General features: G+C 44.1%; 1 protein-coding gene across 1 annotated transcript; it reads left to right on the top strand.

Annotated features, from left to right (window-relative positions):
- Nucleotides 1–64: 64 nt before the first annotated feature.
- On the top strand, nucleotides 65–24,592 carry NUP188 (nucleoporin 188). The gene is made up of 44 exons (XM_039561437.1): nucleotides 65–112; nucleotides 1,159–1,213; nucleotides 1,797–1,870; nucleotides 2,089–2,173; nucleotides 2,802–2,882; nucleotides 3,290–3,334; nucleotides 3,913–4,005; nucleotides 4,124–4,243; nucleotides 4,645–4,856; nucleotides 5,290–5,404; nucleotides 5,633–5,833; nucleotides 6,517–6,606; nucleotides 7,171–7,236; nucleotides 7,776–7,895; nucleotides 8,342–8,468; nucleotides 8,593–8,748; nucleotides 9,110–9,236; nucleotides 9,852–9,939; nucleotides 10,019–10,095; nucleotides 10,249–10,363; nucleotides 10,691–10,811; nucleotides 11,001–11,067; nucleotides 11,481–11,609; nucleotides 11,764–11,897; nucleotides 12,295–12,401; nucleotides 13,227–13,433; nucleotides 13,848–14,017; nucleotides 14,335–14,404; nucleotides 15,018–15,085; nucleotides 15,701–15,896; nucleotides 16,397–16,474; nucleotides 16,819–16,904; nucleotides 17,403–17,548; nucleotides 18,659–18,840; nucleotides 19,221–19,421; nucleotides 20,062–20,154; nucleotides 20,339–20,497; nucleotides 20,701–20,838; nucleotides 21,255–21,329; nucleotides 22,019–22,228; nucleotides 22,901–23,032; nucleotides 23,168–23,238; nucleotides 23,435–23,564; nucleotides 23,748–24,592. Exons 1-44 carry the CDS (start codon nucleotides 87–89, stop codon nucleotides 23,916–23,918), a joined length of 5,214 nt encoding a protein of 1,737 aa, XP_039417371.1. The 5' UTR covers nucleotides 65–86; the 3' UTR covers nucleotides 23,919–24,592.
- The last annotated feature ends 1,799 nt before the right edge of the window (nucleotides 24,593–26,391 follow it).

Raw genomic sequence — 26,391 nt, 5'->3', positions numbered from 1 at the left:
TCGGGGGGGCGTGCCGCGTGCCGCACCACGTGACGCCGGCGTGGGCGGGGAGGTGGGGGCCGGGGTCACGTGAGAGCGGAGCGAAGATGGCGGCGGGCGGGCTGAGCGCGAGGTGCGGGGCTGCGGCCGCTGGGGCGGAGGGAACGCGGGGGCAACGCGGGGGCGGTCCCGCTCTTGCTGCGGGCGGACCCCGCTCCGCGGGACCGGGGGCCGAGAGGGGCTGGCGGGGAGGGGGCGCAGCGCCTGGCCGGGAGGGTTTAACTGCAGCGGGGCGCGCGCCAGTCTGGCCCCGCCCCCGCCTCGCGCGCGGAGCGAGGCCCCGCCCCCCCCTCGCTGAGGGACCCTCAGGGACCCTCGTCCCCAAAGACCGGAGTGAGAAGCGGCTGTCGGGGATTTTGTGGTTGTTTTATTCTGTCGTACGAGATGAGAGGCTGGGCAGGACTCCGTAGGAGCCGTTGCTTTGGCGGGGCCGGGGGTTTGATGTGCGCTCACTTCGCGGAGGTGCCTGACAGACGCTCAGCCCTTCCCCGAGGACGGCTGCACCTCCCGCGCGGCTCTTGCAGGCGTACAAGTCAAAATACACACGTGGAGCTGTGTAACGGAAGCGATTCAATGAATCCCATGTTCAGTGATCATCTAACTTCGGTGGTTTCGTTTCTCCAGAGCACGTTTTTTGTCATTTATTATGCCGCTTTTATGCTCTGGTGTCTGTGTAAAGATGGTGCAGTTTTTCACTTCACACAGTTTTATGCTCGGCTTAGAGTGGAGGATGAAACTGATGGAAGAATTTGTTTGAAGGAGAGCTTTGAATGTAACAGTGCAATACTGCTTTATGCTTTCATTAAGTTTCTTCTTAGGAGCCTTAAATGTTCAAATAGCAAAATCAAATTGAGCTGGTAACCTGGTATCAATGTGAAGCTTTGGTATGAATTCACAGGTCTTGCTGTGTCAGTTGTCACCCTCTTCTGGATTTTTCTTTGGTTTTTCTAGGACATCTGAAACTCATTAGATAAAAGCTAATGTTCCTTAAATCATTTTTCTTGCATTGCAGTGTCGTTTGCTGCAAGTTAATTGCGGGTTTGAAAAGTGTAAGCTAAATGGAATCCTGGAATAACGTTGGTGATTAAAATACTCTCCACCTTTTCCTTGTGTTTACAGGAGCAGCAGAGAATTATGGACGATTCTGCTGGGCAGATCAGCTTTAAGAGAACCAGTAAGTTCATGTCCTGGTGAGCAGGTTTGGCCATCACTTATTTGGCTTCGTGGCCAAATACGTCATTTCTACATCTCTTTGAATATTAGTGAAAATAGGTTTTGCTGCTCTTCCTTCTTTCTTAGTGTGATTTTTGTTCCCATATCTCTGCTCCTTGTTTGTTCTTCCGCTGCTTGTTTACAGCTGCTGCATGAGCTGCCTGGAAGGGTGTATGGAAAAGGTGGTTCCTTTTCTGGAGTGGCCACCTGTGTTGCTGCCTGGGGTGCCCTGGGGTGTTCATGTGTGGTACAACTGCTGTTTTATTTTGAGGGATGGAGCCTGTGCTTTCAAGAATTTGCCCAGAGGTTGGGAATCCAAATGTTTCTAAACCTGGTCCATTGCCTCCCTTTTTCCCACCCTCCCTAGGATTAGGGAATGCAGCTCACTGCCCTGTTCAGTACTGCATCTGGAATCACACCTGTCTTGTGTTGTTCCTGCCTCTTTGTGGTGGTGGAATTTCTTTGCTTTGCTTAAGTTTTAACAGACCTGATACTTGGTAATGCACTTTGAGGAGTCTGTTCAGGGGTGTTTGGTTCTGTTTTAGGCCCAGATTGCTGCAGAGTTGAACAAGCACTGGCAGAGGCTGTTAGAGGGACTGTCGTACTACAAACCACCAAGGTACAGTCACTGCCTGATTTTAGAAATGATTCTCTAATGTGGAGTTTTGTTGTAAGTAAAGAAAGGTTACAGAATATTGTTGTATGAAATATTGACAGGTCACTAAGGAAAAAGCAAATGTTCAGTTTAAACTGATAAAACTGAGAACTTTGAAATTATACCTATTCTTTCCTTGAGACTGCTGCATTTTTAATGACTAAAATTTCTTTTTACTTTAGTACGACTTCAGCAGAAAAAATTAAAGCTGATAAGGATGTAGCTGCTCCACTAAAAGAGTTGGGTCTGAGGGTCAGTAAGTTTTTGGTGAGTGAAGCTGCTCTTGCATTATTTTTTATCCCTGGAATGGATTGTTGTTGGGATTCTGATATTGAAGCAATCTTCTTGATGTTGAGTAGAGGGAAACTTAAGGTCCTGTCTGTTCAAAATAATCTAAAGGATGTTGGAGTACATGTTGAGGCTCTAGGTCAAACTTCCAAAGTGATGAGTAACTTTAAGATGCTGTGGTTTTCCTGGTCCTTTGCAGCAGCAGCCACCTACTCCTGCTCTGAGTTGGGTTCTTCCAGGACAACTGCTCAGCTAAAAAACTGATGTCCCTTAAATCAGTTGCTGTGTTTGACAGTCCTCTCAGTTTACCTGCAAGGTTCTGCTTCTTTAGGCCACAAGTTTAGAGTTCAATGACTGGTGGTACCTTTATTTGAATGACTGATGGTCCTTTATCTGAAGTTAAACTGCAGCTCAGTGACATTAAAGCCTGTGTATTGGGCTTTAAAAGAAGTGCTGATTAATACATCTGCCTGGTGCAAAAATATTCTTTTGGCATGTTATTTGTTTTGAAGATAAGAGCTGCTTGAGTATTTGGAGAGAATCTCAGTCTTTAATGAATTCAGTTGCCTTTTATTAATTTCAGATCATTTCTCTTTCTTCTGTTCAGGGTCTGGATGAAGAGCAGAGTGTGCAGTTGTTACAGTCTTATCTTCAAGAGGATTACAGAGGAACAAGAGACTCCCTGAAGGTCCATAGCTCCCATTTATGTTCTATTTACTCCACATCTTTCCTTAGTATCAGTTGTTTTTTGATGCAAATGTGAATTCGAATCCTGACTGGGAAATGGCTTTGTAGCTTTTCTTCTCTGAAGCTGCATCCAGGCTTATCTGTTCCTTCTTGGTTCTCTGCAGGAACTCAGCTCCCCTTTCTGTCACAGGAATACAGGAAAGCTACAGATTTGTGCATGAGAGCTGAACTGAAAAATAAATATGTAGTTAAAAATGAGTGTTTTGGCTTTGTGCTTTTGGAATCTGTCTTTCCAAATGAACTGGAAAGAAAAATTGTCTTTTATTTGTTTCAGTCATTTTGTGAACATAAATTTTGTCAGTAGGTATTTCTCCAGTAGCTATTTATTTTGTTGTATTTTGTTTACAGACAGTTCTTCAGGACGAAAGGCAGAGTCAAGCTTTGATGCTGAAGGTTAGTCATTTCCATTTGTATTTTCTGTGGAAAAGATCTGTTGGCAGCAAACCTACTTTATTTCTGTGGAATATCTTGAAATAATTGAAGTATTCCTTCGTATAAAGGATGGCTTTTAGAAGGTGCTTCTGAAATTGAGGGATGTGCATGTAGATGTGAATGGTGCTAGTAATTGCTACAGAAGTGAAATCTTAGGCTTGATATCGGGGAATTTAGCTGGGTAGATGTACACTGTCTTATTTTCCAAAACTTACAGGTTTGTGTGTCACTGTCTGACTTGACAAGATTGATGATTGTTTCTGACAGAGGGTAATAGGGTCTTTTTGCCTTTCTTTTCCACATTTTCTCACTTAACAGTGTAATTGTAGACCTGTTGTTATGGCAATGCTTGACTGAGTTCTGTAATGTTAATTAAGTGTTGGGTTTTTTTCCCCCAAATTCAAAACTGCTCAGTTGAAACTCCATCTGTAGTAACTCTGTATTCCTGTGGTGAAGGCCTTGGCAGTGGCTGGGAGAGAGAGGTGGATGGGAGTTGGACACTGTCCCAGGTTGGTATTGATGGCACTTTACATTCACAGCTCGCTGACTACTACTATGAGGAGAGGATCTGCATCCTGCGCTGCGTCCTCCACCTGCTCACGTATTTCCAGGATGAGAGACACCCTTACACAGTGAGTACAGGATGTGGTGTCATTGAAATAGGCTAAATATGGAAGCTCATTCCCTACCTGTGTAAAAAGCCCACGAGTGTGCATGTGAGAAGTTCATGGACTTGTTTGTTTCTTTAAGGCACAGTACTTCCAGTGTGTTGAAAAGTTGGACAAGGAACTCGTTCCGAATTACCGCAAACAGTTTGAAGCGCTGTACAAAGCAGAAGCTCCCACGTGGGAAACGCATGGAAATCTCATGGTATTTTGTTTCTTACTATTATTTATCAGGCTTATAAAGTCTTTCCTTACATGTAGTGTATTGGAAAATACATCTGTGCAGATGCAGTTAAACAGGACGTTTCTCCTGGTCCAAGAAACTTAAAATTTGTTTTCTCTCTAACAGAACACACTTTTGCTCAGAGACAGAGAGTTTTGTGAAACTTATGGTTCCTTGTAATAAATCTGTGGAGAACACTCGGCCAGCAGGGCCATTTATGTGTAGTTGTTCATGAGCTCTGTGTACTTAGAGTGGCTTCCCTTGGCGTTGACTCAATTGTTGGCTACACAAGCTGTTGAAATGCCTCCACACTTCTCAGTTTCTGACTGCTTTGGCTGCCCTGTGAGCTTCAGTATGTGATGGTGGAACTTTCCTTTGTGCAGACAGAACGTCAGGTTTCCCGGTGGTTTGTGCAGTGCCTTCGGGAACAGTCCATGCTCCTGGAAGTCATCTTCCTCTACTATGCATACTTTGAAATGGCACCTGAGGAGCTTGTGGCGTTTGCAAAGATGTTCAAAGAGCAGGGATTTGGCACGAGACAAACCAACAGACATTTAGTAGATGAGAGCATGGATCACCTCGTGGATCGTATTGGGTAAGTGTTGTGTGTGTTTGTGAAGTGGGTACAGAGCAAAACAATTGCTTTGCTCAGGAAAAAATGCGTTTATAAGTATGTCTTTGTTGTTCTGCATGGGCCATGACTCGAAGGGGGAATGAAAATCCTGCCATACATCCTGGTGGCAGAGAGTTATAAAGATGGAAAAGCTATTCAAATTTCAGTGACCCTTTTTTGTCTGTTCAACCAGAAAAGGTAGTTCTGAAGGTTGTAATTTGTCCTCTACCAGCATTTCAAGACAAAATTTGGATTACGTGCTGTTAATTTCTTGTAATTTCTTATTGCTTCAAAGAAAGATGGACAAAGCAAACGAAAGGTTGCTTTTTGACCACTTATAGTTTAAAAAAAGCCTTCCCTGAATTCTCGAATAAGGTTTCTGACCTACTTGTTTTTATTCTTTTACTGCTTGTAGCTACTTTAGTGCTCTTATTCTGGTGGAAGGCATGGAAATTGACTCCCTCCATGAGCGTGCTTTGGATGACAGGACGGAGGAGCACAAGTTGGCCAACAGTCAGCACATCCACCAGGTAAAACATTGGCAGAGTAACCAACCCTTTCTCAGGCCTAACAGTGCAGAACTCCCTGTGATTAGCCAGGCACTGCTGTGTCTGTAAACTTCTGGTCCTTGGGCTTGTTGGCCAAGTGTAGGAGCTGGCATCCACGTACCATGAGAAGGACACGATCAACTATGTGCTTGTTGAGTATGGATTACTTTCAGATCTCAGTTATTTTGCTTTTGATTTGTCTCTGTGCAGGAGATGGACAATCAGCTGCTGCAGTTAGGGGATGTCTCACATCATGCTCCGGTGCTTTTGGCCTGGGCTCTGCTCCGTCACACCATAAACCCAGAGGAGTCCACAAACATCATCAGGAGGATGGGCAGCACTGCTATCCAGCTGAACGTCTTCCAGTATCTGACAAAGCTGCTGCGATCCCTCAGCAGTGGGGGCAAGAATGTGAGTTTCTTAGATTGTACATAGAAGCTTTTGAAGGTCTGACTGCTCCTGATGTAAAGCTGTGATGGGAAGCAGATGACTGAACCAATGTTCTTTTTAAACATGTAGTAAAGCATGTACTATCATCTTAAATTTCAGTGAGGATCAGAAATCAAGTTGGAATGAAACAGATTTTTATGTCCAGAGAATTAAGAAAAGCTTCGTAAAGCAAGGAACTACATCTCTCTTGAGCAGAATAGACTGCAGTTAATCACGTTTTTTGATTTGCCTCCATCAGTGTAATTGCCATTGTGGATCTTGAGTACTGGATGATTTAACTGCACTATTCTCTGCATATGGTTTCATTAGACAACATGGTGTATTAGGGTAAACTGCTTTGTAGACAGAAGCCAGTGAAAGCAAATCCTTTTGATTCCTAGAAGTGTTGAGTGCTTCTTTTTTTATTTTGATGGTCTGCAAGGCATTTCTGTGATAATAGTCATGTCAAGACTTCTCCTTTCAGTGAAATACTTCATATTAATGTGGAGCTTAACTAATGACTGCTCCCTATTTTGCTTCTCCTTTGCAGCAAGGATATATGAAAAGGGCAGTTACTTGGTGTGTAAAGCAGACTGAGTAGAGTTACAGCATGTTTGTAGTTCATAGTCTTTCCCATAACAGCCTTGTGTACTCTTCCTTTGCAGTGTACTGCCAGCACAGCTTGTATGTGTATTTATGGACTTCTTTCCTTTGTCCTGACATCACTGGAATTGCATACATTGGGCAATCAGCAGGTAAGCATCCAAGGCACTTTGCATCTGTTACATAATTTAAAATAACTGTCATAACTGATGCTAATTGCCTATTAAAGTGTAATCCTGCATTTCAGACTGCAAGCTTTATGTGGCTGAGGTAGACCCAAAGATTTGCTGGTTTTCCTACTGCATGTACACCATGCAAACGTAGTAAACACCTTTACAGACTGGCAGATAATGAAAGTAATGAAAGAGCACATCATACATTTGAAATCCTATGGGTATGAAACGAATTGTTGATCTGTTAGTCCCAAAACAATGGAAATAATACAAACTCCATTTCTGAGTTGGACTGGACAGCTTACAGCCTTCTGCAGATATCATGGACACCTTTGTTGTGGCCAGTTTGTTCATGATGAGGAGCATGGCTTTAGGTTGTGGTCTGGGAGTGAGTGTGTTGGTGTGTTTTGGCTCCAGGAGGTAGTTACATCTTGGTGGGTAAATATGGAAACTTAAATTCCAAAGATGTGGCAGAATTTGGTTGGGATGAAATCCCCCTGTGTAAAGTAGCTTTGATTTTTTCCATCCTATCATCCTTTGTAGGATATAATTGATGCTGCATGTGAAGTTCTGGCAGCTTCCAGCATTCCTCAGCTCTTCTGGAAGACGGTGAGTGTGTTTGCAACTTGTTTGACCTACCTTGTTTATAACTAAGACCTGATAAAAGTTTCTCTTTTAGGAAAGGATTAGGTTGGTTGTAATTAGTGAGTTGGTTTCTAGGAGGGCCTGAGGAGCAAATATTCATTTGCATCTATCTTTGATTTACTTTTGCCCTTTCCTGCCTTTTAGGTACAGCCTTGGCTTTACTCTTGAAAAGGATACTGGAGCGAGTTTTAATATAGGTGATAGTTGAAAGCAGGGCTGGGGCTGCAAGGATTGAACTAACTGCTGGCAAAAGCATTGTGCTTATTTTTTGTTGTCACAGAATTAGGGTGATATGTAATGCCTTACAGTCTTACTTCTTGCCTTATACTTGCAGACTGCCTCATGCTTTAGTCTGTGCCAGTGTGATCTCCAGTCACTGGAGTGATACTTTTATGCATGATTAATGTTAAATGTACAGCTTCAAAAGGAACTGTAACCTTATGCTATACTGAGACCCTTCTAGCTTTTCTTTTTAGTAATAAGACATTCGTTTCCACCACCAGGAACCTACTGCAGGTCTGGGTATTATCCTGGACAGTGTTTGTGGGATGTTCCCCCATCTTCTCACTCCTCTCCTTCAGCTGCTTCAAGCCCTTGTGTCTGATAAATCTACTGCAAAAAAGGTACAGGATCTCTCTTGGTGTTTGGGAGATGATTTATTTCAAGACAGGGATGACATGTTCCGTGATTCTTTCTTTCCATTACATGTGCTTATCTCAACTGCAGTCTTAGGTAACAGACATTAAGCTTTTGTCTAAGAACAGTGGACAGGGCTCCTTCAGAGTTGTGTGCTGTTGCAGGACGCTGTTTTCTGGCTTCTAGAAAAGTTTTCAACTTCAGTGGTTGAAGATTAAGATGCTGACTAATTTTTAGGGGATACTTACCTGATTCATTAGATGAGACTTGTCTGAACAGGTGGGCTGTGTAATAATGTTTTGGTAGGGTTGATGTATTAGAAAAATACTGTACACCTCAAGAAAACTTTCCTGTTCCTGGAAATTACCTGGTTGATAAATTTTTAAGAAGCTCTGGCTCTTCAGCTGTGTTGTTGAAGCTCTCTCTGATGCAGGTGTACAGTTTCCTGGATAAAATGTCCTTCTATATTGAACTGTACAAGCACAAACCTCCAGATGTGATCTCCCATGAGGATGGCACACTGTGGCGAAGGCAGGCTCCAAAGCTCCTCTATCCTCTTGGTAAGGAAGCTGTACTTCACCTTTTCTTACTGAAATGCTTTGGGAAATTTAGCTCTTTCTTTACCTGCCTTCTAACTTATGGATAAGTTTGTGACTTTATTTCACCTTCTTCTTCAATCTTTAGGACTAGGTCAAACAAATCTACGGATACCTCAGGGAACAGTGGGCCAAGTGATGCTGGATGATCGGGCTTATTTGGTACGGTGGGAGTATTCCTACAGCAGCTGGACTCTGTTCACCTGTGAGATTGAGATGCTGCTCCATGTTGTGTCAACAGCAGGTGAGACAGGCTGGGACTGTAAAAAGAACAAATAATTACAAATTGGTGTCAATTTGAGTTTAGTAGTAGGACTGAAAAGCTCTGAGTACTTCCGAAAGAGCATGGAATAGTTTCTCAGAAACCTGATGATGGTGATTATTATTATTCTGTAAAATTCACTGCAAAAGGCCAAGAGCATGTAGTGAAATAAGATACATTTTAGATGAGGAAGAAGTTGAGATAGATAAACAGATGTTTTTTAGTATGGGAGATGGATGGTTTTGAATCATGAAGATATGTGGTAAGATAAATGTGCATTGTTCCAGCTTGATTACTGCTGAAGTATGATTTTGCATTCTGATGTTTGGTTTTCTTGACCCAGATGTGATTCAGCATTGCCAGAGGGTCAAGCCCATAATTGATCTGGTTCATAAAGTGATCAGCACTGATGTATCAATAGCAGATTGTCTTCTGCCAATCACATCACGAATCTACATGCTCCTGCAGAGGTGAGTCACTGACAGCAGAGGTACCTAAAGCAGATAGAGTGACCTGGAGGAATAGCTGATTACTTATTTTGCCAAGAGCTTTACAAGATGTGTGTCAGTACTTGAACTCCCCAAGACTGGTGTTCAGCTCTCAAAACTGTTCTGGTTACACATAGTTTAATGTTTTGATGCAGCAGAATGGCCCCTCTTCTACTTCTTTCCTGAAAGGTGTGCAATTTTATCAATTTAAAGGCAGTTTTGATTAGTAGTTGTATTTATATGGAAGGGTGATAAAGCTTAGCATAAGAGCAGTAACTCCCAGGTTTTAAAACAGTTGTGCTTGCTACCTCCTACCAGAGTTAACTGCCTGGGAATTGATGTTCAGCTGTATAGTTTTTGTTTGCTGTGACAACCTGCCGTCTTGCCAGCCTTGCTCTGGCAATAAATTGATCTGACTCAGGTGTGAGGGGGAGGTGGCAAGTCTAGATTGAAAGTGCAGACTCTGGTGTCTGTATTTATTTGCTTAAATTTTATATATGTGTACTTCAGTGAGAGGGAAAGAAGCTTTTTTGATTAAAAAACCAGACTAGACCGCAGGTGGCAGTGCTTTTCATGCATTCTGTTTCTCCTTTGTAGGCTAACAACTGTAATCTCTCCCCCTGTGGATGTTATTGCTTCTTGTGTCAATTGCTTGACAGTCCTGGCTGCTCGGATGCCAGCCAAGGTGAGGAAAGGACCTGCTGGTGAGAACTGGTACATTTATCTGTAAATGAGAAGGAGTATCTGTACCTCTTCTCTTGCAGGTTTGGACTGACCTTCACCACACAGGGTTCTTGCCGTTTGTTGCCAATCCACTGTCCAGTATGAATCACATGATTAGGTATTCATGTTCCCCACCCCATTTTTTTTTGCCTAACCTATTCATAACATGCGATAAGAACTTTTTGCCAGTGTGCAATCTCTGCACCTGACATCTCTCACTCATGTCAGAATCGTGCTATTCATGTGATGAACCCTCTTGCTCATTTCACAGTGCAGAGGGAATGAATGCTGGGGGCTATGGAAACCTATTGATGAGCATGGAACAGCCCCAAGGCGAGTACAGTGTTACCATCTCCTTCCTGAACCTGGTAACAACTCTCGTCCGGGTGAGTGCTTCTGGAATGCTCTGATGTGACACCAGCTGTGAGCTGTTATAATTGGGAAGTGAAATACAGCCCTGTCTGAGATCAATCTCTCTCAGTAATCTTTGCTTGACACTCCTTTCTGCACTGCTGTTTGTGCTTTCTCTGATCTGATTCTTACAGAAAACCATTTTGAGTCATCTCAAATGACTAGAAAAGATTAGAAATTGCTTGTACATCTGTGTCCCCGTGTTCTGTGGTTTTCTCACACTTCAAAGACCATAAGGAGTATCTTCCTCCAAAAGTTTTCTTGTCCTCCTCCTGGTTAAATAATATTTCTGTTTCTCCTAGGGACAGCTTGGTAGCACCCAAAGCCAAGGCCTGGTGCCCTGCATTGTGTTTGTTCTGAAGGAAATGTTACCAAATTACCACAAATGGAGATACAACTCTCATGGAGTGAGAGAGAAAATCGGTAAGAATGTTAAAAGGGGGAGTGGGAGGAGAAGGGAGTAAAACAGATCACCTGCCTTCTGTTTTCTAATAGCCATTTGGGATTTGCATTGTACATCTGATATTGTTAGATGCTGTGATTTGTTTGAAAATATTAGGAACGAGGCAACAGTTTTCAAAAACTGAGTTGTCCATTTCATCTCTCTTTTAGGGTGCCTAATTCTGCAGCTGATCCATGCTATACTGAACTTATGCCCTGAAATGGATCCTCGCAGCAGGTAAGACAGGTGAGAGGTCTCAGACCTGCAGTAGCCTGGTTTACAGTGCAGGAATCACTGTCATTTTGTTTCAGTTTTTGAATTCAAACAAGTAGGAGGGAGCTGGCATTGCTGTGTAGCGCTGGTTTCAGCTCTTTGCTGCATTACTGAGTACAGGAAGGGTAGAAAAGATTAGGGACAGAGCAAATCACATCACTTCTGGTAAAAAAAAAGAAAAGAGTACATAGATGTCCTGGGATACACTGCCATCCACTTTCCTATTTGGTGTACTCTGGTGGAAGTAGAAGGGAAAGTAAAGGAAGGGTTAGTGGGGATGTAGAAATGAAGAGGTTACTTTGTGGTAGTTTTCTAAGTGCGGTGTGGCAAAATGCCACAAATGCACCTGGTGACACTGACCTGTGTTTGTGTCACAGCAATGCCCCCAGCCTGCAGTCCTTGTGTATCTTCAGCCTGGCCAACACGGAGGCAGGGCAAGCTGTCATTAACATCATGGGAATTGGGGTGGACACCATTGACATGGTAATGGCCTCCCAGTCCAGCAGGTGAGTGGGGTGTGGCTGTTTGGGCAGCTTCTGTGTGCTGGCTCTGAGTGAAAATGTCTTGTAACCCCGATGGAGTTTCCTTGTTAAATGTTGTGCAAATAATAAATGTTGATTGTGAACACAGTTCCTTACTTTGGTTTCTCTTTGGAAACAGTGACGAGTCCCAAGGCCAAGGGCAGCTGCTGATCCAGACAGTTAAGCTGGCGTTCTCCGTTACCAACAACGTCATCCGCCTGAAGCCCCCCTCCAGCGTGGTGTCTCCCCTAGAGCAGGCACTCACTCAGCATGGTGGGTATTGCTCCCTGGGGCAGCCTGGGCTTCTGGGTGATCTGCAAATGGCACTGTGTGTCTTATCACAAACACGAGTTAAGGTTTCCAGGTTACAAAAAGTGGTTGCTACTGATGGGGGAAGGCCTCTTCTCCCTCCTCTAAGGCATTCTTCCCCTCTGGGGCAGCTTTTAAAGGATTAATCAAACATGGCTTATTGTTTGCTGTTTTGTAATGGGATTAGTGTAATTACAGAATATACTAAATCAGCTGCTGTTAGTGCCTCTGGCTGGACCCATACCGTGTTCTTTTGGGAGACCAACTTAGTTCTCATCTTCTGCTGTGGAAATCATTATTTGGTAAATAGTTACATCTTGTTGCTGTTTCTTCTCTTTGATTTTATTTGTGTTCTCTCCAGGTGCTCATGGAAACAACCTTATTGCTGTCTTGGCCAAATACATCTACCACAAGCATGACCCTGCTCTTCCACGCCTGGCCATCCAGCTGCTCAAACGACTGGCTACAGTAAGATAAGACACACCAGTGCTCCTTTGCTTCTCCCCTTGGGATTGATTCCAATTTTCTCAAGATAATTTCCTCAGGCTTTTTTCTATCAGGGAGCTTAGTGCAAGTCAGTTGAAGCAGGGTGGACTGGCAGCTGTAAGTTAGGGCACATGAAAAATCATCTAAAGGGTCCTTTAGTTTTTTAATGTGATCTTCTGCTGTTTCAGAAGTCACTCAGCACTCACTGAGAGGCATCCCATGAGTGGGGTTTTTTCTGCAAAATATTTGCACCTCCAGTTGTTCTCTTCCCAATTTTTTAGCAACTTTCACAAGTCACAGTCTTAAATACAATTCCTAGACCTTCCTATCTGGAACTTTAACATCTTACTGAGAAGAGGGTCCTATTTAAGTTTTTATATCGGGACCTTTCAACTTTTAGACTTCTGTACTTAGTAAAAGTAGACTTTAGACTTACAAAGCCTTTTGTACTTGCTCTTTTTGTCTGCTAAACATCTGAGTATTTATAGTTTTCTTAAAGCATATAAATCCAGATCTGAGCTTACCTTTTTCAAGAAGTGTAATTCCCAAACTGTTTTTTTTCTTTGTCCTTTATATTTCTTTTGTAACCTGAGAGAAGTAGGTGAGGATAGAGCAGAATTGCTGAAGAGCAATATTTGGATCACTTGTCACATTTCTTCTTGCTTAATGACAGCTTACTTTGATATGTTCGTAGATTCAATATTAAATATTTTTGAGTTTCAATACAATACAATCACCTTTTATGTAGAATTAAGCATTCTCTAGAGCATGTTTATTTTTCCCTCTGATGTTTGTCTCCATGGGCAGGTTGCTCCCATGTCCGTGTACGCCTGCCTGGGCAGTGATGCTGCTGCCATCCGCGACGCCTTCCTCACGCACCTGCAGAGCAAGATCGAGGACATGCGCATCAAGGTCATGATCCTGGAGTTCCTCACAGTTGCAGTGGAGACTCAACCTGGGCTCATTGAACTGTTCCTGAACTTGGAAGTGAAGGATGGCAGTGATGGGTCGAAGGTACAATAGCAGATACTTGCCTGAGGACTCACTCGCCTTTTTTTGCATATTACAGCACTGGATGCTAAAATCTGATAGTTCTTACTTGTAACCTGATGTGCTTAATGTAAAAATAAATGCAGGTTGAGCTTGTATTTAATGGATGTGGTGTATCCCAGTTTCACTTTTCCCTGTAACCAAAGAGAAACTTTCCCCAGTGTTTCAAGGCAGATACTGAGTTAGCAAAAGAACATCTGCTGAGACCAAGGGTGCCTGTGACCTGCTCTCTTCACTCTGTGTGCTGTTCTCTAAGTGACCTTAAAACACTCGTTCATGACATTGTGGCAATGAGAAAGCTAAAGATTTGGGTACAATGGACAATATAATTCTCTAGCATTATAACCACTTGTAACCTCTTGTCTCCTTTTGCTTTAGGAATTCAGCTTAGGGGAGTGGAGTTGCCTCCAAGTGGTGTTAGAGCTGATTGACTCCAAACAGCAGGAGAGGTACTGGTGCCCTCCCCTCCTGCACCGCGCTGCCATCGCCTTCCTGCACGCACTGTGGCAGGACCGTCGTGACAGCGCCATGCTCGTGCTAAGGACAAAGTGAGTTGGTGTTCCTCAACAAGGCATTTTCCTTCCTCTTTTCCAAGACATTCTTTCTGTGGTTTGTCAGGCTTTTCAGGAACATTTCCATTTTAGTCAACGTGTGCCCTGGTGAGGGTATGCATTGTGTGGGCTTTGAGTGTGGAAGATGAGAAGCCCCAGTGTGTCAGAAGCAAATATATTTCTGTTTCTTTTATACAAAGCTAAATAAACTTGTATTTACCAAAGCATATTTTCTACGTTTGGAACACTCAAAATGCTGCTAGGCATGTGACATGAGGGAGATAACTGATACTACTTTTGTTCATATCTTTTAGGCCAAAGTTTTGGGAAAATTTAACTAATCCCCTCTTTGGGACCCTTCCTCCGCCTTCTGAATCGTCAGAGGTGAGTTACATCCAAACAAAATGAAGGGATTTATGTATTTCTCAGAAAAGGTTTCTAAGTGATGTGTGTGGCTGTTCCCTCTGCTTGCAGCTTCCTAAAAGGACTGTGACCAAGTGGGTTAAACACAGGCAGGAGGTGAAGTGAATGTTGTCTGGCTTTTCAGAGATTGGGCAGCCATGAACTGTCTTTTGAAATTCTCTGCTATTTATTCACATACGAAACAAAAACAGCTATGTGGCAGCTGTGGTAACACTCACTGTGGAAGGTGTGCTGTCTGAAATGTATCTATATTGTGGACTCAGGCTGACTGGTATTATGGAGGAATTGATTAGGTTCTTGTTCTTCCTTTCTGTGCAAGTTTTTCTCTTCGTTCTGAAAGCCCTGTGTTCTCACTGAAGAGCTTGAACTCTGAGCACAGTATTCTGTCCTTATTGTCACCTATCTGTGGACAAAATGACATAACTATTCCTATTGAGGGAGAAATAAGTCTCCTGTGGAACTGGAGTATCAGCCATCCCAAGTGGATGGGTAGGGATAAATCAGAATTTCACTCACGCTATAGAGCTCAGATTTTTTTTTTTTTTAATTGCTTGGGATTTTTTTGTCTTCATAGCTCAGTGTCTTGGATACCTGTGCCTTAATAATGAAAATCATCTGCTTGGAGATCTACTATGTTGTCAAGTGAGTCTTTGGTAGTCTCCCCTTCATCCCTGTACTTTTTAGCTGTCGCAGTTGTGTGTGTTAACTCTTGATACACCATGTGGGCTTTGATGGGCAAAGCACATGTAATCCTGGGAAAATCTGGGAGTGATTCACGAACACATTACAAACATTCATTTGAGATTCTTGCAATGTCCAATTGCAGAAAGATATTACAATCCTTCTGCAGCCTTTAGGTGAGAATGTATCAGTATTTTCCTTGTATCCTGGAATAAGAATATACAGTATTTATTAAAACGAATTGTCAACTAAGCCAAGTAAACCTGCAGTGAATGAATCACATTTAGTAATTTTCTCCCACTTGATTTGTTTTCCTGAACATAACAGCTGTTTCCTACGTTGAAAAGTCAGGATTAACTAAAATCTCTGTTCAAAAAAAAAAAAAATCATAGATTTTCTTCAGGATTCATACTGTTCCTTCATATTTGATACAAAAAGTGGGATTCCCTGCACAGGTCTAATATGTGGAATAGCCTTCCTTGCAAGCTGTGTCCTTGGCTTTCCTCCCTGAATCATAGAAGTGTATTTTCTGACCCAAGACTAAATGAAGATAACTTCTCCTCTTGATTTGGTCAGGGGCTCGCTGGATCAGTCCCTGAAAGACACGCTGAAGAATTTCTCCACCAAAAAGCGCTTTGCCTACTGGTCAGAGTACGTGAAGTCCCTGGCACAGCACGTGGCAGAGACTGAGGGCACCAGCTGTGCCTCCATCACCGAGTATCAGATGCTCATCTCGGCCTGGAGGATGCTGCTCATCATCTCCACAAGCCATGTAAGGGCTGCCTCTTATCTTCCATGAGAGTTTGAAGTGAACTTTTTGAATAATACAATATCAACAGCTTCCTAGGCCAGCTAAGCAGACTTCACTGGTTTTTTTCTTTCAGTTTTGTTGTGTGTGTGAACACAGTGCAGGTTGGCACGAGCATGGTGCAAGAGATTAGAGTGGGTGATACTTTGCTGTTTGATCAAAATGAGCATATTGTTCTCTCAGCAGAGGAGGGAGGTAGTAAATATTTTTTAGAGGGATTCTAAGTAATTCTGTAATCCTGACAAGCTTTTCCTGTGTCAAGTGAGGCAGGGATGCACCATTGGAGAATTAGTCATTACCAGCTTCTTGTCAATGGTTAATGTAGGACTAAAATGATTTCTGTAAAACTCAGCAACTATAAAATTTGATGGATTCATAAAATAACAAAACAGTAAACTGATTTTAGGCTTCTTAGAAGATGCATCTTTTGTTGCGCTGATTGATCTTTATCTTTGTGGATTTAGGCAGATATTATGCATCTGACCGATTCTGCAGTTCATCAGCAGTTGTTTCTGGATGTGCTAAATGGCACCAAGGTTTTGGTAGGTGTTGCTTCCTATCAGTTCTTTTCATTTCCTAATTGCTTATCTTCTTTGCACTGTGAGGGGTTCTATTTCTGCAGATGCTTGTGATCATAGATTTTTTAGATCCTGTGAAATTGGGCTGAAACAAAGTCTTTCTCCCTGAACTGATGAGCTGCTTAAATCTTTATTTTGTATGTGTCATTCTTGTCATCACTGAGTGACCCTGCGAGGGTCCTGGCTCTGGTCCCCTCAGTTCTGCTGAACAAACCTGGTCATTTGGTGGTGGTGCTTGGGCTGAGCATTTCTGAAGTGTTTTTACATGTGTCTGTTCCAGCTGTAACTCTTGCTGTATTTCTCCTTAGCTCCAAGTTCCCATGTCAGTGTCCTGTCTGCAGCTGGGGTCTATGCTGTGTACCCTTCTTCTGATCCTGCTCAAGCAGTGGAAAAGGTAGGTATTTTGTTTAGATAATTGTTAGTCACTGCTAGAAATAAAAACTTGGGAGATCACGTTTAAATAAAAATTTGGGAGATTATGTTGAAGTGTTTTGCTTCTAGGGTGAATCCCTTAGTGGTCTGGGGAGAGAACTGAATCATTGAATTCTCTTTTGGGATGTCAAATGTCTCTTGGTTGTTGCTGAAACTGTAAGAAGTCTCTAGTAGCAATACAGTTTATTTGGTTTCCTGCTTGCTGGTGAAAAGTACCAAAAGAGCTTTTGTGATAGGTAGCCCTGCTTTCTCACTCTCATTCTCACAATGAAGGGAAAATGCATTCTCTCATTCTGTGGAATGTCTTTAGTGAGATCCAGGTGGTGACTTAAATTTTACTTTGAAGAATTGCTTTTACTTTTGGGGGTCATATAACTTATGATCCACACAGCTCATTCAAGACAATATATTTATTGAGGGATCTTGTCTAATCTGAAGAGCTCTCCCTTTTTGTTGTCAGCGAGTTGGGTTCTGTGGATAAAATCATAAACTCCTTGACGCAGATTCTGGAGGGAGTACTACAGGCAGATCAGCAGATGATGGAGAAAACCAAAGCCAAAGTGTTCTCAGCTCTTATCACTGTTCTGCAAATGAAGGAGATGAAAGGTGAGGTGGTGCATGTGCAGGTGTTGAGGTGCCAGGTTGCCAGGTCTGAACACACCTTACACCCAACACGTGCAAGATAAACACGTGTGTGGTGCTGGTAGTAGTGCAGGGTGCTGAATGTAGTCACCAGCCTGTGGGACTTCTCTCCTTTTTTCTTCCTTTCTTTAGCTGGTTTTGAAAAGAGATGAGGTTTGTCATTTGTTCACTCTATGTCCATGTCTTCCCTTCTCTTGTCTTTTCCTGACAATAACCTCTGTTTGATCAGTTTGGTTCCTGCGTGTTTTTGGAAACAGCTCAGTGTATGGTGGAGAGACACCTAAATCAGGCTCTCTCAGAGTGACTGTAGAGCTTGGATTCTGACATGGGTTTCTAGTTAGAGATAACAAAAGACCCAAGCATGAGAAAGGGTACATTTTGTTACAAACCACAGAAACCAGTCTGGTCACTACTCCTGTCCCTTGTGGGGCATCTGGCATTGCAGTGGAATCTCGGCAGTATTTCTCTGTACAGCACATGCAAAGGCCACTGGGATTAAAAGTGTGTCAGGTTACTTGTCTTATTTTCCTTGTCCCACTGCTTTGGCTCTGCAAGCCTGTTATGTTTTGAAAAATAGAAAGTGGAGAGTTGGTTTGGTTTTAATTGTTTTCTTTGCTGTTGAATTTGAGTTTCTAGTCATGCTGGTAAAAGGTGGTGCAATTTATTATAATGGTTTTGATAAGAATGTAGTATTTATATGGACTCACAGACCATAGACTACACCCAATCTGCTTGGGCTGGTACCAGCAGTCTGGAGCAATGGGTGGGAATTGCTGTGGTGGAATAATCTGTCCATAGTAGTGCTTGATTTGTGCTTTGACATGTCATGAATTTATATGACTTCTTGGTAAAACTACATGTTTTTGTTATCCAGATGAATATAATCCTTTATTATATCCTCCTAGACTTAAACATCTAACTTAGTCACAGTTCCTCCCATTGTTTTGTAGCTTTTGAAATGAGAACAGAATAAATGCTAATTCCAAGAAATGTGGCTCAGTGATGTTATCAGTTAAACTGGAAACCTGAGTACAAGGACTGTGTGTTAACTGGTGTCTGTTGTGCATGTCACAGTGAATGACATCCCCCAGTACCCCCAGCTGGTGCTGAGTGTGTGTGAGACTCTCCAGGATGAGGTCATTGCACTTTTGGACCAGACTCGGCACAGCCTGACCTTGGGAGATGCTGCAGATGACAAGGACAGTATGGAGACTGATGATGCCTCCCGAGTGAAGCACAAAGACCAGCGAGATGGGGTAAAGGACCCGTTCCTCTGCTCTGCAGCCTTGTCTCTTCTCTCTAGACAAAAGTTTCATGATGCTTGGAACAACTTTCCCTTGTAGCCTGCTGCCTTCAAAGGAAGTTTTAGCAGTTTCTATTTCAGAATTATTCGATGTTTTTTTGGCTCACATCAGTCTGGCAATTGGCTGTTGCTGCCTCTCCTTCAGATGTGTCCTAAAAAACATTGTCATGAGTGCTGATACAGCCAAGAGGTGTACAGAGTATAATGTGAGGGATACCAGGAGCCTTCATTCATGGTTCTGAGAATGATTGAACTTTAGATTGTGTTAGTAAGTGCTTTTGAGATTTTTCTTGGTACAACCCTGTACCTACCTACCTTTCCTTGTCACTGTAGGTGTGTGTTCTGGGTCTGCACCTGGCTAAGGAGCTCTGTGAAGTGGATGAAGATGGAGACTGCTGGCTGCAGATTACTAGGAAAGTCCCTGTGCTTCCTACCATCTTTGCTGCACTGGAGATCAGCCTGAGAGTTAAACAAAACCTGCACTTCACAGAGGCCTCATTACATTTGCTGCTGACCTTAGCAAGGACTCAGCAGGTGAGAGATGCAGAGAAGTGAGAGCACATAGCTGTACACTTTAAATAAGAAAAGTGTGTCTCATTTTATATCTCATTATCCAGTCTGTGATGCAGCTGCATGATAAGCTGTAGATAAAGGGGTATTTTTTGGAGGCTGGAAAGCAGCAGGTCCTGTATGTACACCTGCTTAATGTGTCTTGTTCTCTATAGTGGGATGTCTGGGAAAAGCTGAGCCAGCCAGGCAGACCTGTCATTTAGGGCAGGCACCTTCACTCAGTGGATTCTGCAATGCAAATACCCCCTTGTTAAACCAGCATTGAGTGTTGGAACCTGCTTCTTCATTAGTTTTAATAAAGTGTTATTTATCTATTACAAATTCAACTTGTGTGGGGCTTTAGGTGAAAACAAGGTTATTCCAAAGCCCTTTGCAAAGATAATGTACATACCAGAGGAGGTGATAAATGGAATTCTGAGTACAGTTATGCAGGCTAGATTTTGCTTTTCTTGGTGTTGAACTTTTGACAACATAGAAGTGTGTGTAGATAAAAGTTCTGTGAAGGGTGGTGACAGTGCAAAGGACAGAAATATCTACTGCAACACAAGTCTCTTCAGTCCCTGAGAGCAGAGGCACAGATTCCAACAGTAGTCTGTTCTTGTAGGGAGCAGCAGCAATGGCTGGAGCTGGTGTCACCCAGAGTGTCTGCCTGCCCCTCCTGAGCGTGTACCAGCTCAGCACAAACGGAACCATTCAGGTGGGTGCTGCTTCCTTCATTCCAGCTGGGAATGCACCCAGAGAGCTTCCCATGCCCTCACAGGCTGTGGCTGGAGCAATGCCCTCCCAGGGTGGGAGGACAGCAGCCACCCCTAGAGACTGGAGACTGCCAGATTGGTGTGGAGGGAACAAAAGTCACTTATTTCTCTGTGTGATTTGTTCAGACATCTGCTTCATCCCGGAAGTCCCTGGATGCCCCCTCCTGGCCCGGGGTCTATCGCCTCTCCATGTCCCTGATGGAACGTCTTCTCAAAACACTGAGATACAACTTCCTGACAGAAGCACTGGACTTTGTGGGTGTCCATCAAGAGAGGATCCTTCAGGTGTGCCACGAACTGCCTCTGTGCTTCACTTGGCTCATGTGTTCCAACAGCAGTGGAAATGATTCAGAAAGGGCAGAAGCATTGAAAAGTCACTCCTGCCTTGGGAAAGGTTACAGTGGAGATAATTGTGAGAGGAGGATGGCATGTTATCCCATCTGTCCCTTATCTGTCATGGTCCTGATTTACTTCTCTCTCCTTCCCAGTGCCTGAATGCAGTACGGACCGTGCAGAGCTTGGCCTGTCTGGAAGAGGCTGATCATACTGTTGGCTTCATTCTTCAACTCTCAAATTTCACAAAGGAGTGGCATTTCCACCTGCCACAACTTATGAGGGACATGCAGGTAGGAATAAGGATATTGCTGTGGATAATACATTGCCTTGGAGTGCAGAGATTTGGATGTCTTCAGAGAAAATGGCACTATATCACTTTTTTATTACCATTCCTTTAATGGGAATTACAGCTGAGGTTATTTAACTGCCCATTCTGTCACTACCTTGTCTCGAGTGAGGAAATATAACTGTTGGGAGAGAGAGAAGTGGTGTTGCTTGGAAAAGTAAACTTGGGGAATAGAGTGGCTTACTTTCAGTTCTTAGTGCCAGGTGATTTCAAGAAAATACTGGGAAATTAAGAGACATCATGGATCCTTTATGATCACAGTAGATGTGAGCTGTGTTTGGATTTTCGTTTCCAGCAGTGGTAGTGAATAGATGGGGTTTGAGCTTTTATGAGATTTCTCCCTGTCTTTATTTCTTTCAGGTGAATCTGTGTTACCTGTGCCAGGCCTGTACCTCCCTCCTGCACAGCCGCAAAATGCTCCAGCACTACCTGCAGGTGAGTGTCCTACACCAAACTTCTAAGTTGTGTTGCATGCCTGTGCTCCCTGTTAGAAGGGAGCATTATTAAGTATCAAGGGTCTTGGATATTGAATGGATTATTGATAGTCCTCGTGGTGATTATTGACACCCATTAACAGTTAGGATTTGCATTTTTTAATGGCAAAAAAAAAAATAGTGCAAAGAGTAGTCTGGACTCTGAAAACCTCTGGACTGTGTAAAGCCAGTCCTAGATAACCAGCAGCCTGTGCTGAATGGTGCTGTTGTCATAAGGAGGCTGCATTGCTGTAGGACTCTGGAGTGCCATTAATTAAGCCACTGTTGACCTGGTGTCCTTGATTTGATTTATTTGTTAAAGGCAGATAGTTCTTGTTCTTGGGACACCTTTAGATGAATGAGGTGGAGATGATGCATTGCTGCTGCAGTGTTCCTTCTGCATGGCTCAGACTTGGTCTGTTGATCATTCTTTTTCCGGAGTGTGGAATCTAAACATTCCTTGCAGCTGCCTCCCTGCAATGCAGTGTCTCCCCAGCCCACACCAACTGTAGATTCCCAGCAGGTGACAGACTTTGGGTGCCTTATTTCCTCATTCTCTTTGTTCACAGCATATTTTTTTTATCAAAACACTTGTCTTAGTGCAAAATAATCGTCTCTGTATTCAAGACCTTCTCTTTTCTTTCTCCACAGACAAAAAATGGTGATTCCCTTCCATCCAGTGTGACTCCCCGTGTGCAGCGTAATCCGCAGGCCTCCTCCAAACACCCCAGCCCCGAGTCAGAGGCAGCAGAGCAGAAGGCCCTGCTCACAGTGCAGTACAGCCTCCTCAAAATCCTCAGCAAATCTCTTGCTGCCCTGCGCCATTTCACCCCTGATGTCTGCCAGATCCTCCTTGACCAGGTGGGGAGAGAGGAGAGGTGCTGCTCTCCAAAGGGAAGAGTTTCCAGCATTTCCAGGGATATTCTGGGTCTGTGTGTCCTGATACAGTGACCCCACTGTATACCTGTCTGCTGTTCTGCACGGAGCAGGAAGGCAGGAGACAAGGAATTTGCCTTGGGAATGTGGCACTGCACAGTGTGAAGGGAAGACTTGGCTGAGCTTTTGTGTGATCTACACAAGGCTGTGTATGTGTGACCTTAATGGAGCAAACAATAACTTAGTTGGTTTGTACCTTCAGTACATTCTTTAGGAAAAATCCTCTTGTCATCCACCCATGGTGGTGTGACCCAGTGCCTGGTTTCCAGGTTCAGAAAAGGAAGGTTTAGTCCTTGATTCTGGCAGTGTCCTGCTGCTAACTGCTGGATAGGGCACGTCCTTCTGTGCTTCTGGGGGCAGCCAGTACCTTGGTGTGCCAGTGATGGCAGCTGTGTGAGGAGAGCCATACAGTCTGATTGTGCAGTGCTGTACAGGACATTTTACTGCTCCAGCTGTACACTTGGGATTTGGGAAATTATCACAGTGCTTCTATTTCTCCATATGAAAAGCGTGATAAGGGACTGGGTATTCCTGTTCCTATGGCAACACCATACTCATGGCCTCCAGGGTCTCACTCCTCTTTCTGTTCCTCCATAGTCGCTGGACCTTGCTGAGTACAACGTGCTCTTTGTCTTGAGTTTCACCACACCAGCCTTTGATTCGGACGTTGCACCTTCCTTTGGGACCCTGCTTGCCACAGTCAACGTGGCCCTGAACATGCTGGGAGAGGTACTGGCCCTATCTGTGACTGGGAGCACAGCAGTTGCAGTGATCTCAGAGAGCTCATTCAACTGATACTTGGAAGAGCATGAGTAGTTCTTTTCTATCTCCTGTCTCTAATGCCTGTCTTTTTTTCTCTCTAAGATGGATAAGAAGAAGGAACCTTTCCCTCAGGCTGCAGGGCTAAATATGCAAGAGGGAACCAAAACCCTCAAGTAAGTTTCTAGTTACTTGATGTAGTTACAGCCAAGCAGCAGAAGTCAGAGCTCCTCAGATCAGAACTGAGGTGTAGAGGCATTTGTGTGTCTTTGTTACATCCCTTGTGCATAAAGTCCTTCAATAACTACTTGACCTGGAAACCAGAGTGTGCTGACCTTTTTGGCTCCTGCTGATTTGTGTTTCTTTGCACAGGTCTCTGCTCATGTTTACAATGGAAAACTGTTTCTACCTGCTCATCTCCCAGGCTGTTCGGTACCTGCGGGACCCGGCTGTGCACCCCCGGGATAAGCAGCGGATGAAGCAGGAGCTCAGCTCGGAGCTGGTGAGCACCTTGTGCTGTCCTCTCACAGTTCAATGTGTCTCATCTGTGGCTGCCCATTTCCCAGCATGACTGAACAGCCTTGGGCTGCTCATACTGGCACATTCCTGTGCCACAGCCCCTGGTTTGGGGTGGGAGAGGGCGTGTGGTGGAACGAAGTTGACTTGTTACACACTCTAATTTCAGAGTACGCTGCTCTCCAGCCTGTCCCGTTACTTTCGCCGGGGCGGTCCCTCTTCACCTGCCAGCGGGGTCCTTCCCTCTCCTCAAGGAAAGTCTGCCTCCAAGCTGGGTCCAGAGGGGCAGGAGCCCTTGTTTCAGCTCGTGCAGGCCTTTGTCCGGCATGTGCAGAGATAGATCCTGTCCTGGCCCTGCCTCCCTTGTCAGGACTTGCAGCGGAACAATTCACGTCCACCACAGAAGGCATCACCTTCGGCAGAGCTGTAATGAGGACTGGGAAGGGAGGGAGGCCAAGTGTGGGCAGTGGTGTCACCTGAGCAGTGAGATCCCATGGAACTCTCGCCCCCCAGGAGCAGAGTGAATGTAAGGAGAGCCCAGCTGGCTCTCCGGTGACCAGCCCGTGTGCACAGTCTGCTCACTCTGTCTGCCAGAGCATCCTGGCTGCATACAAGCACTGAGCAGTCAAAACCTTTATTTTTATAGCTTGTACCTCAGCTGGGGAAGTTGTGGCTGGATGGAGAGAGGAGACACATTCTGCTGGGCATTAACTCTGCTCCTAACACAAGGTGCAATCTGCATCTCCCACATGGATTCCAGCTAAGGCACACCCAAGGGATCAGCCAGCAATTCAGAGACCATCTTTCTACTGCTATTTTTGTACTGAATGGTTCAAGGCACGATGGTGTATGTGTGCTCATGCCTTCCCTTCACCCTGCAGTCTGTGTGTTGTGTGTGTTTCTGAAGAGCAAGCCTCACTTAAGGTTTTTACGTCAAAATTCCATTGCTCCAGTCTTGCAGTTTTTTGTAACTGTGCCCTATTTATACTGATATTAAAACCTTTATAGACAGCAGCTGTGTTCATGGGTTTGTGTTGGACACAGCAGCACCAATTCTGCAGTGTCTGGGTAGTAGTTCTGCTGAGCTGAAGTCCCAGCTAATGCTGTGACTTCTGAGTGACAATCCAGAGACTGTCTGAAATTACTGTAATTAAAGGCTGATTCCCTGAGTTCCCCACACCCACTGCCTTTCTCTTACTCTGCTGTTGGGGAACTTGTAGGAGGTTTGAAATGAGCAGCACTATAAAATATTCCTCAAGGATGATTCCCCTGCACATGGTGATGAGGGCCCTGCACAGGAATCACTGTCTGCAGTGAAGGTGGATCATGTGGTGTAGCTCTAGATCAACAAACTTTAAGGTTCTGAGGCTCAGTGTGTAGTAAGGACAGTAAGAGAAAGTCAGTAATTATTGCTTAAAATACAGCTGGAAATCTAGACAGACTTACCTAAGGTAAATCAAATTTCAGTGTAGCTGTGAGCTATTAACCTACCAGTTCTTTCCTAAAGAGACACTTGATTGCTTTACCAGCCAGAACCTTTTTAGTTTCAATGGTTTTAAGAGACTAGAGCTAGAAAATGAGGTTATCTTGGTTTGAGGTTGTTTGGCCTTTTTTACCTTGTAAGCTTAAGTGCTGGCAATATCCTCGTACATTTGTTTGATCTAATGTCATGTGCCCTGAGGGCTTTGGAGAGATTTGAACCGGCTGGAGTAAAGTCTTAAAGTAGAAGGGAGAGGGGCTTGTGAGGTGGTGTGACAGTCCTAAACCCAGTGGTGTTTCGATGGGGCAACCTCTAACCAGAAACACTTCGTGCTATGGGGGAACTGGGTGTGACCATGGAGAGTTGAAGGTGAACAATGTGCAGAGACAGCAAATGGATGAGAGGCACCATGGGGAGAGGAAGCAAGGCTGGAGCTGGTCCATCTAAGTCAGTTCAGTTACAGCAGAGGCTGGTACTTGACAGCTCTGGTTGGGATCTTTCCTTTTTGTTATGGCTTTGGAAGTTACAGTGTGCTCATCACTGTATTGGTGTTCAACAAGAACAGATTCTTCTAGATGTTTATTCAAGCACCAGAGTGAGTTGGTGCTTGGCAGGAGCCCTTGGTGCCAGACAGCAAAAGCAGTGGGTGCTGTTGGTTATGTGTATTTTAGAGCCACAGCAGCACTTCAGTCCTGAGTCGTACCTGTCCCTGTCCCTCAGGCACAGAGGGGATCCAGCCAAGGGGGGGTTCCCCTGACATCTGCAAAGGAGCAGCACAAGTGTCACCTTCTGTACAGAGTCAGGAGTAGCAACGGATTTTCCACGTGCTTTCTTTTCTACTGCAGAGGGAACAGAGTGCTGGTGCCAGGAAGAGAATTCCTTCTGGCTGCTCTGAGGCCATTTTCTGCTTCATTAAGCTGCTGCTGTTTTTCCTAAAACAGTTTTTCCTCTTTAATGTACCAAGGAGAAGAATAGCAGGGGAACAGGAATGTCACTGGCCTGAGGGAAAATATACATGCTGGAAGGGAAATAGGCAGGAGTGGATCTTTAATAGGTCAGGACTATGGGAGTGGTAATCCTGGCAATTTTAAAACCAACTAGAATGGGAACATCATTTGATTTCCCTGTTCTCCTTAACTAGAACAGCTAAACATTATTGCTGCACTACAGAGCATTTCAACAGCTGCTTTTCCCAGGAGTTCCTTCCAAGCTGGGTGTTAGGGACACGACTTTATGATTTTAGATTAGCAGCAGATCTAGTTTCCATAACAACTAAAAAAGTCTGTTAGATCTAGAATAGCACTTGGGTCTCTCAGCAGCTGAAGTCATGCTG

This window comes from Corvus cornix, chromosome 17 (assembly GCF_000738735.6).
Source record: "Corvus cornix cornix isolate S_Up_H32 chromosome 17, ASM73873v5, whole genome shotgun sequence".
Taxonomy (NCBI): Eukaryota; Metazoa; Chordata; class Aves; order Passeriformes; family Corvidae; genus Corvus; species Corvus cornix.
The sequence above is the reverse complement of the archived record's forward strand: the minus strand, read 5'-3'. Positions and strand labels throughout refer to the sequence as shown.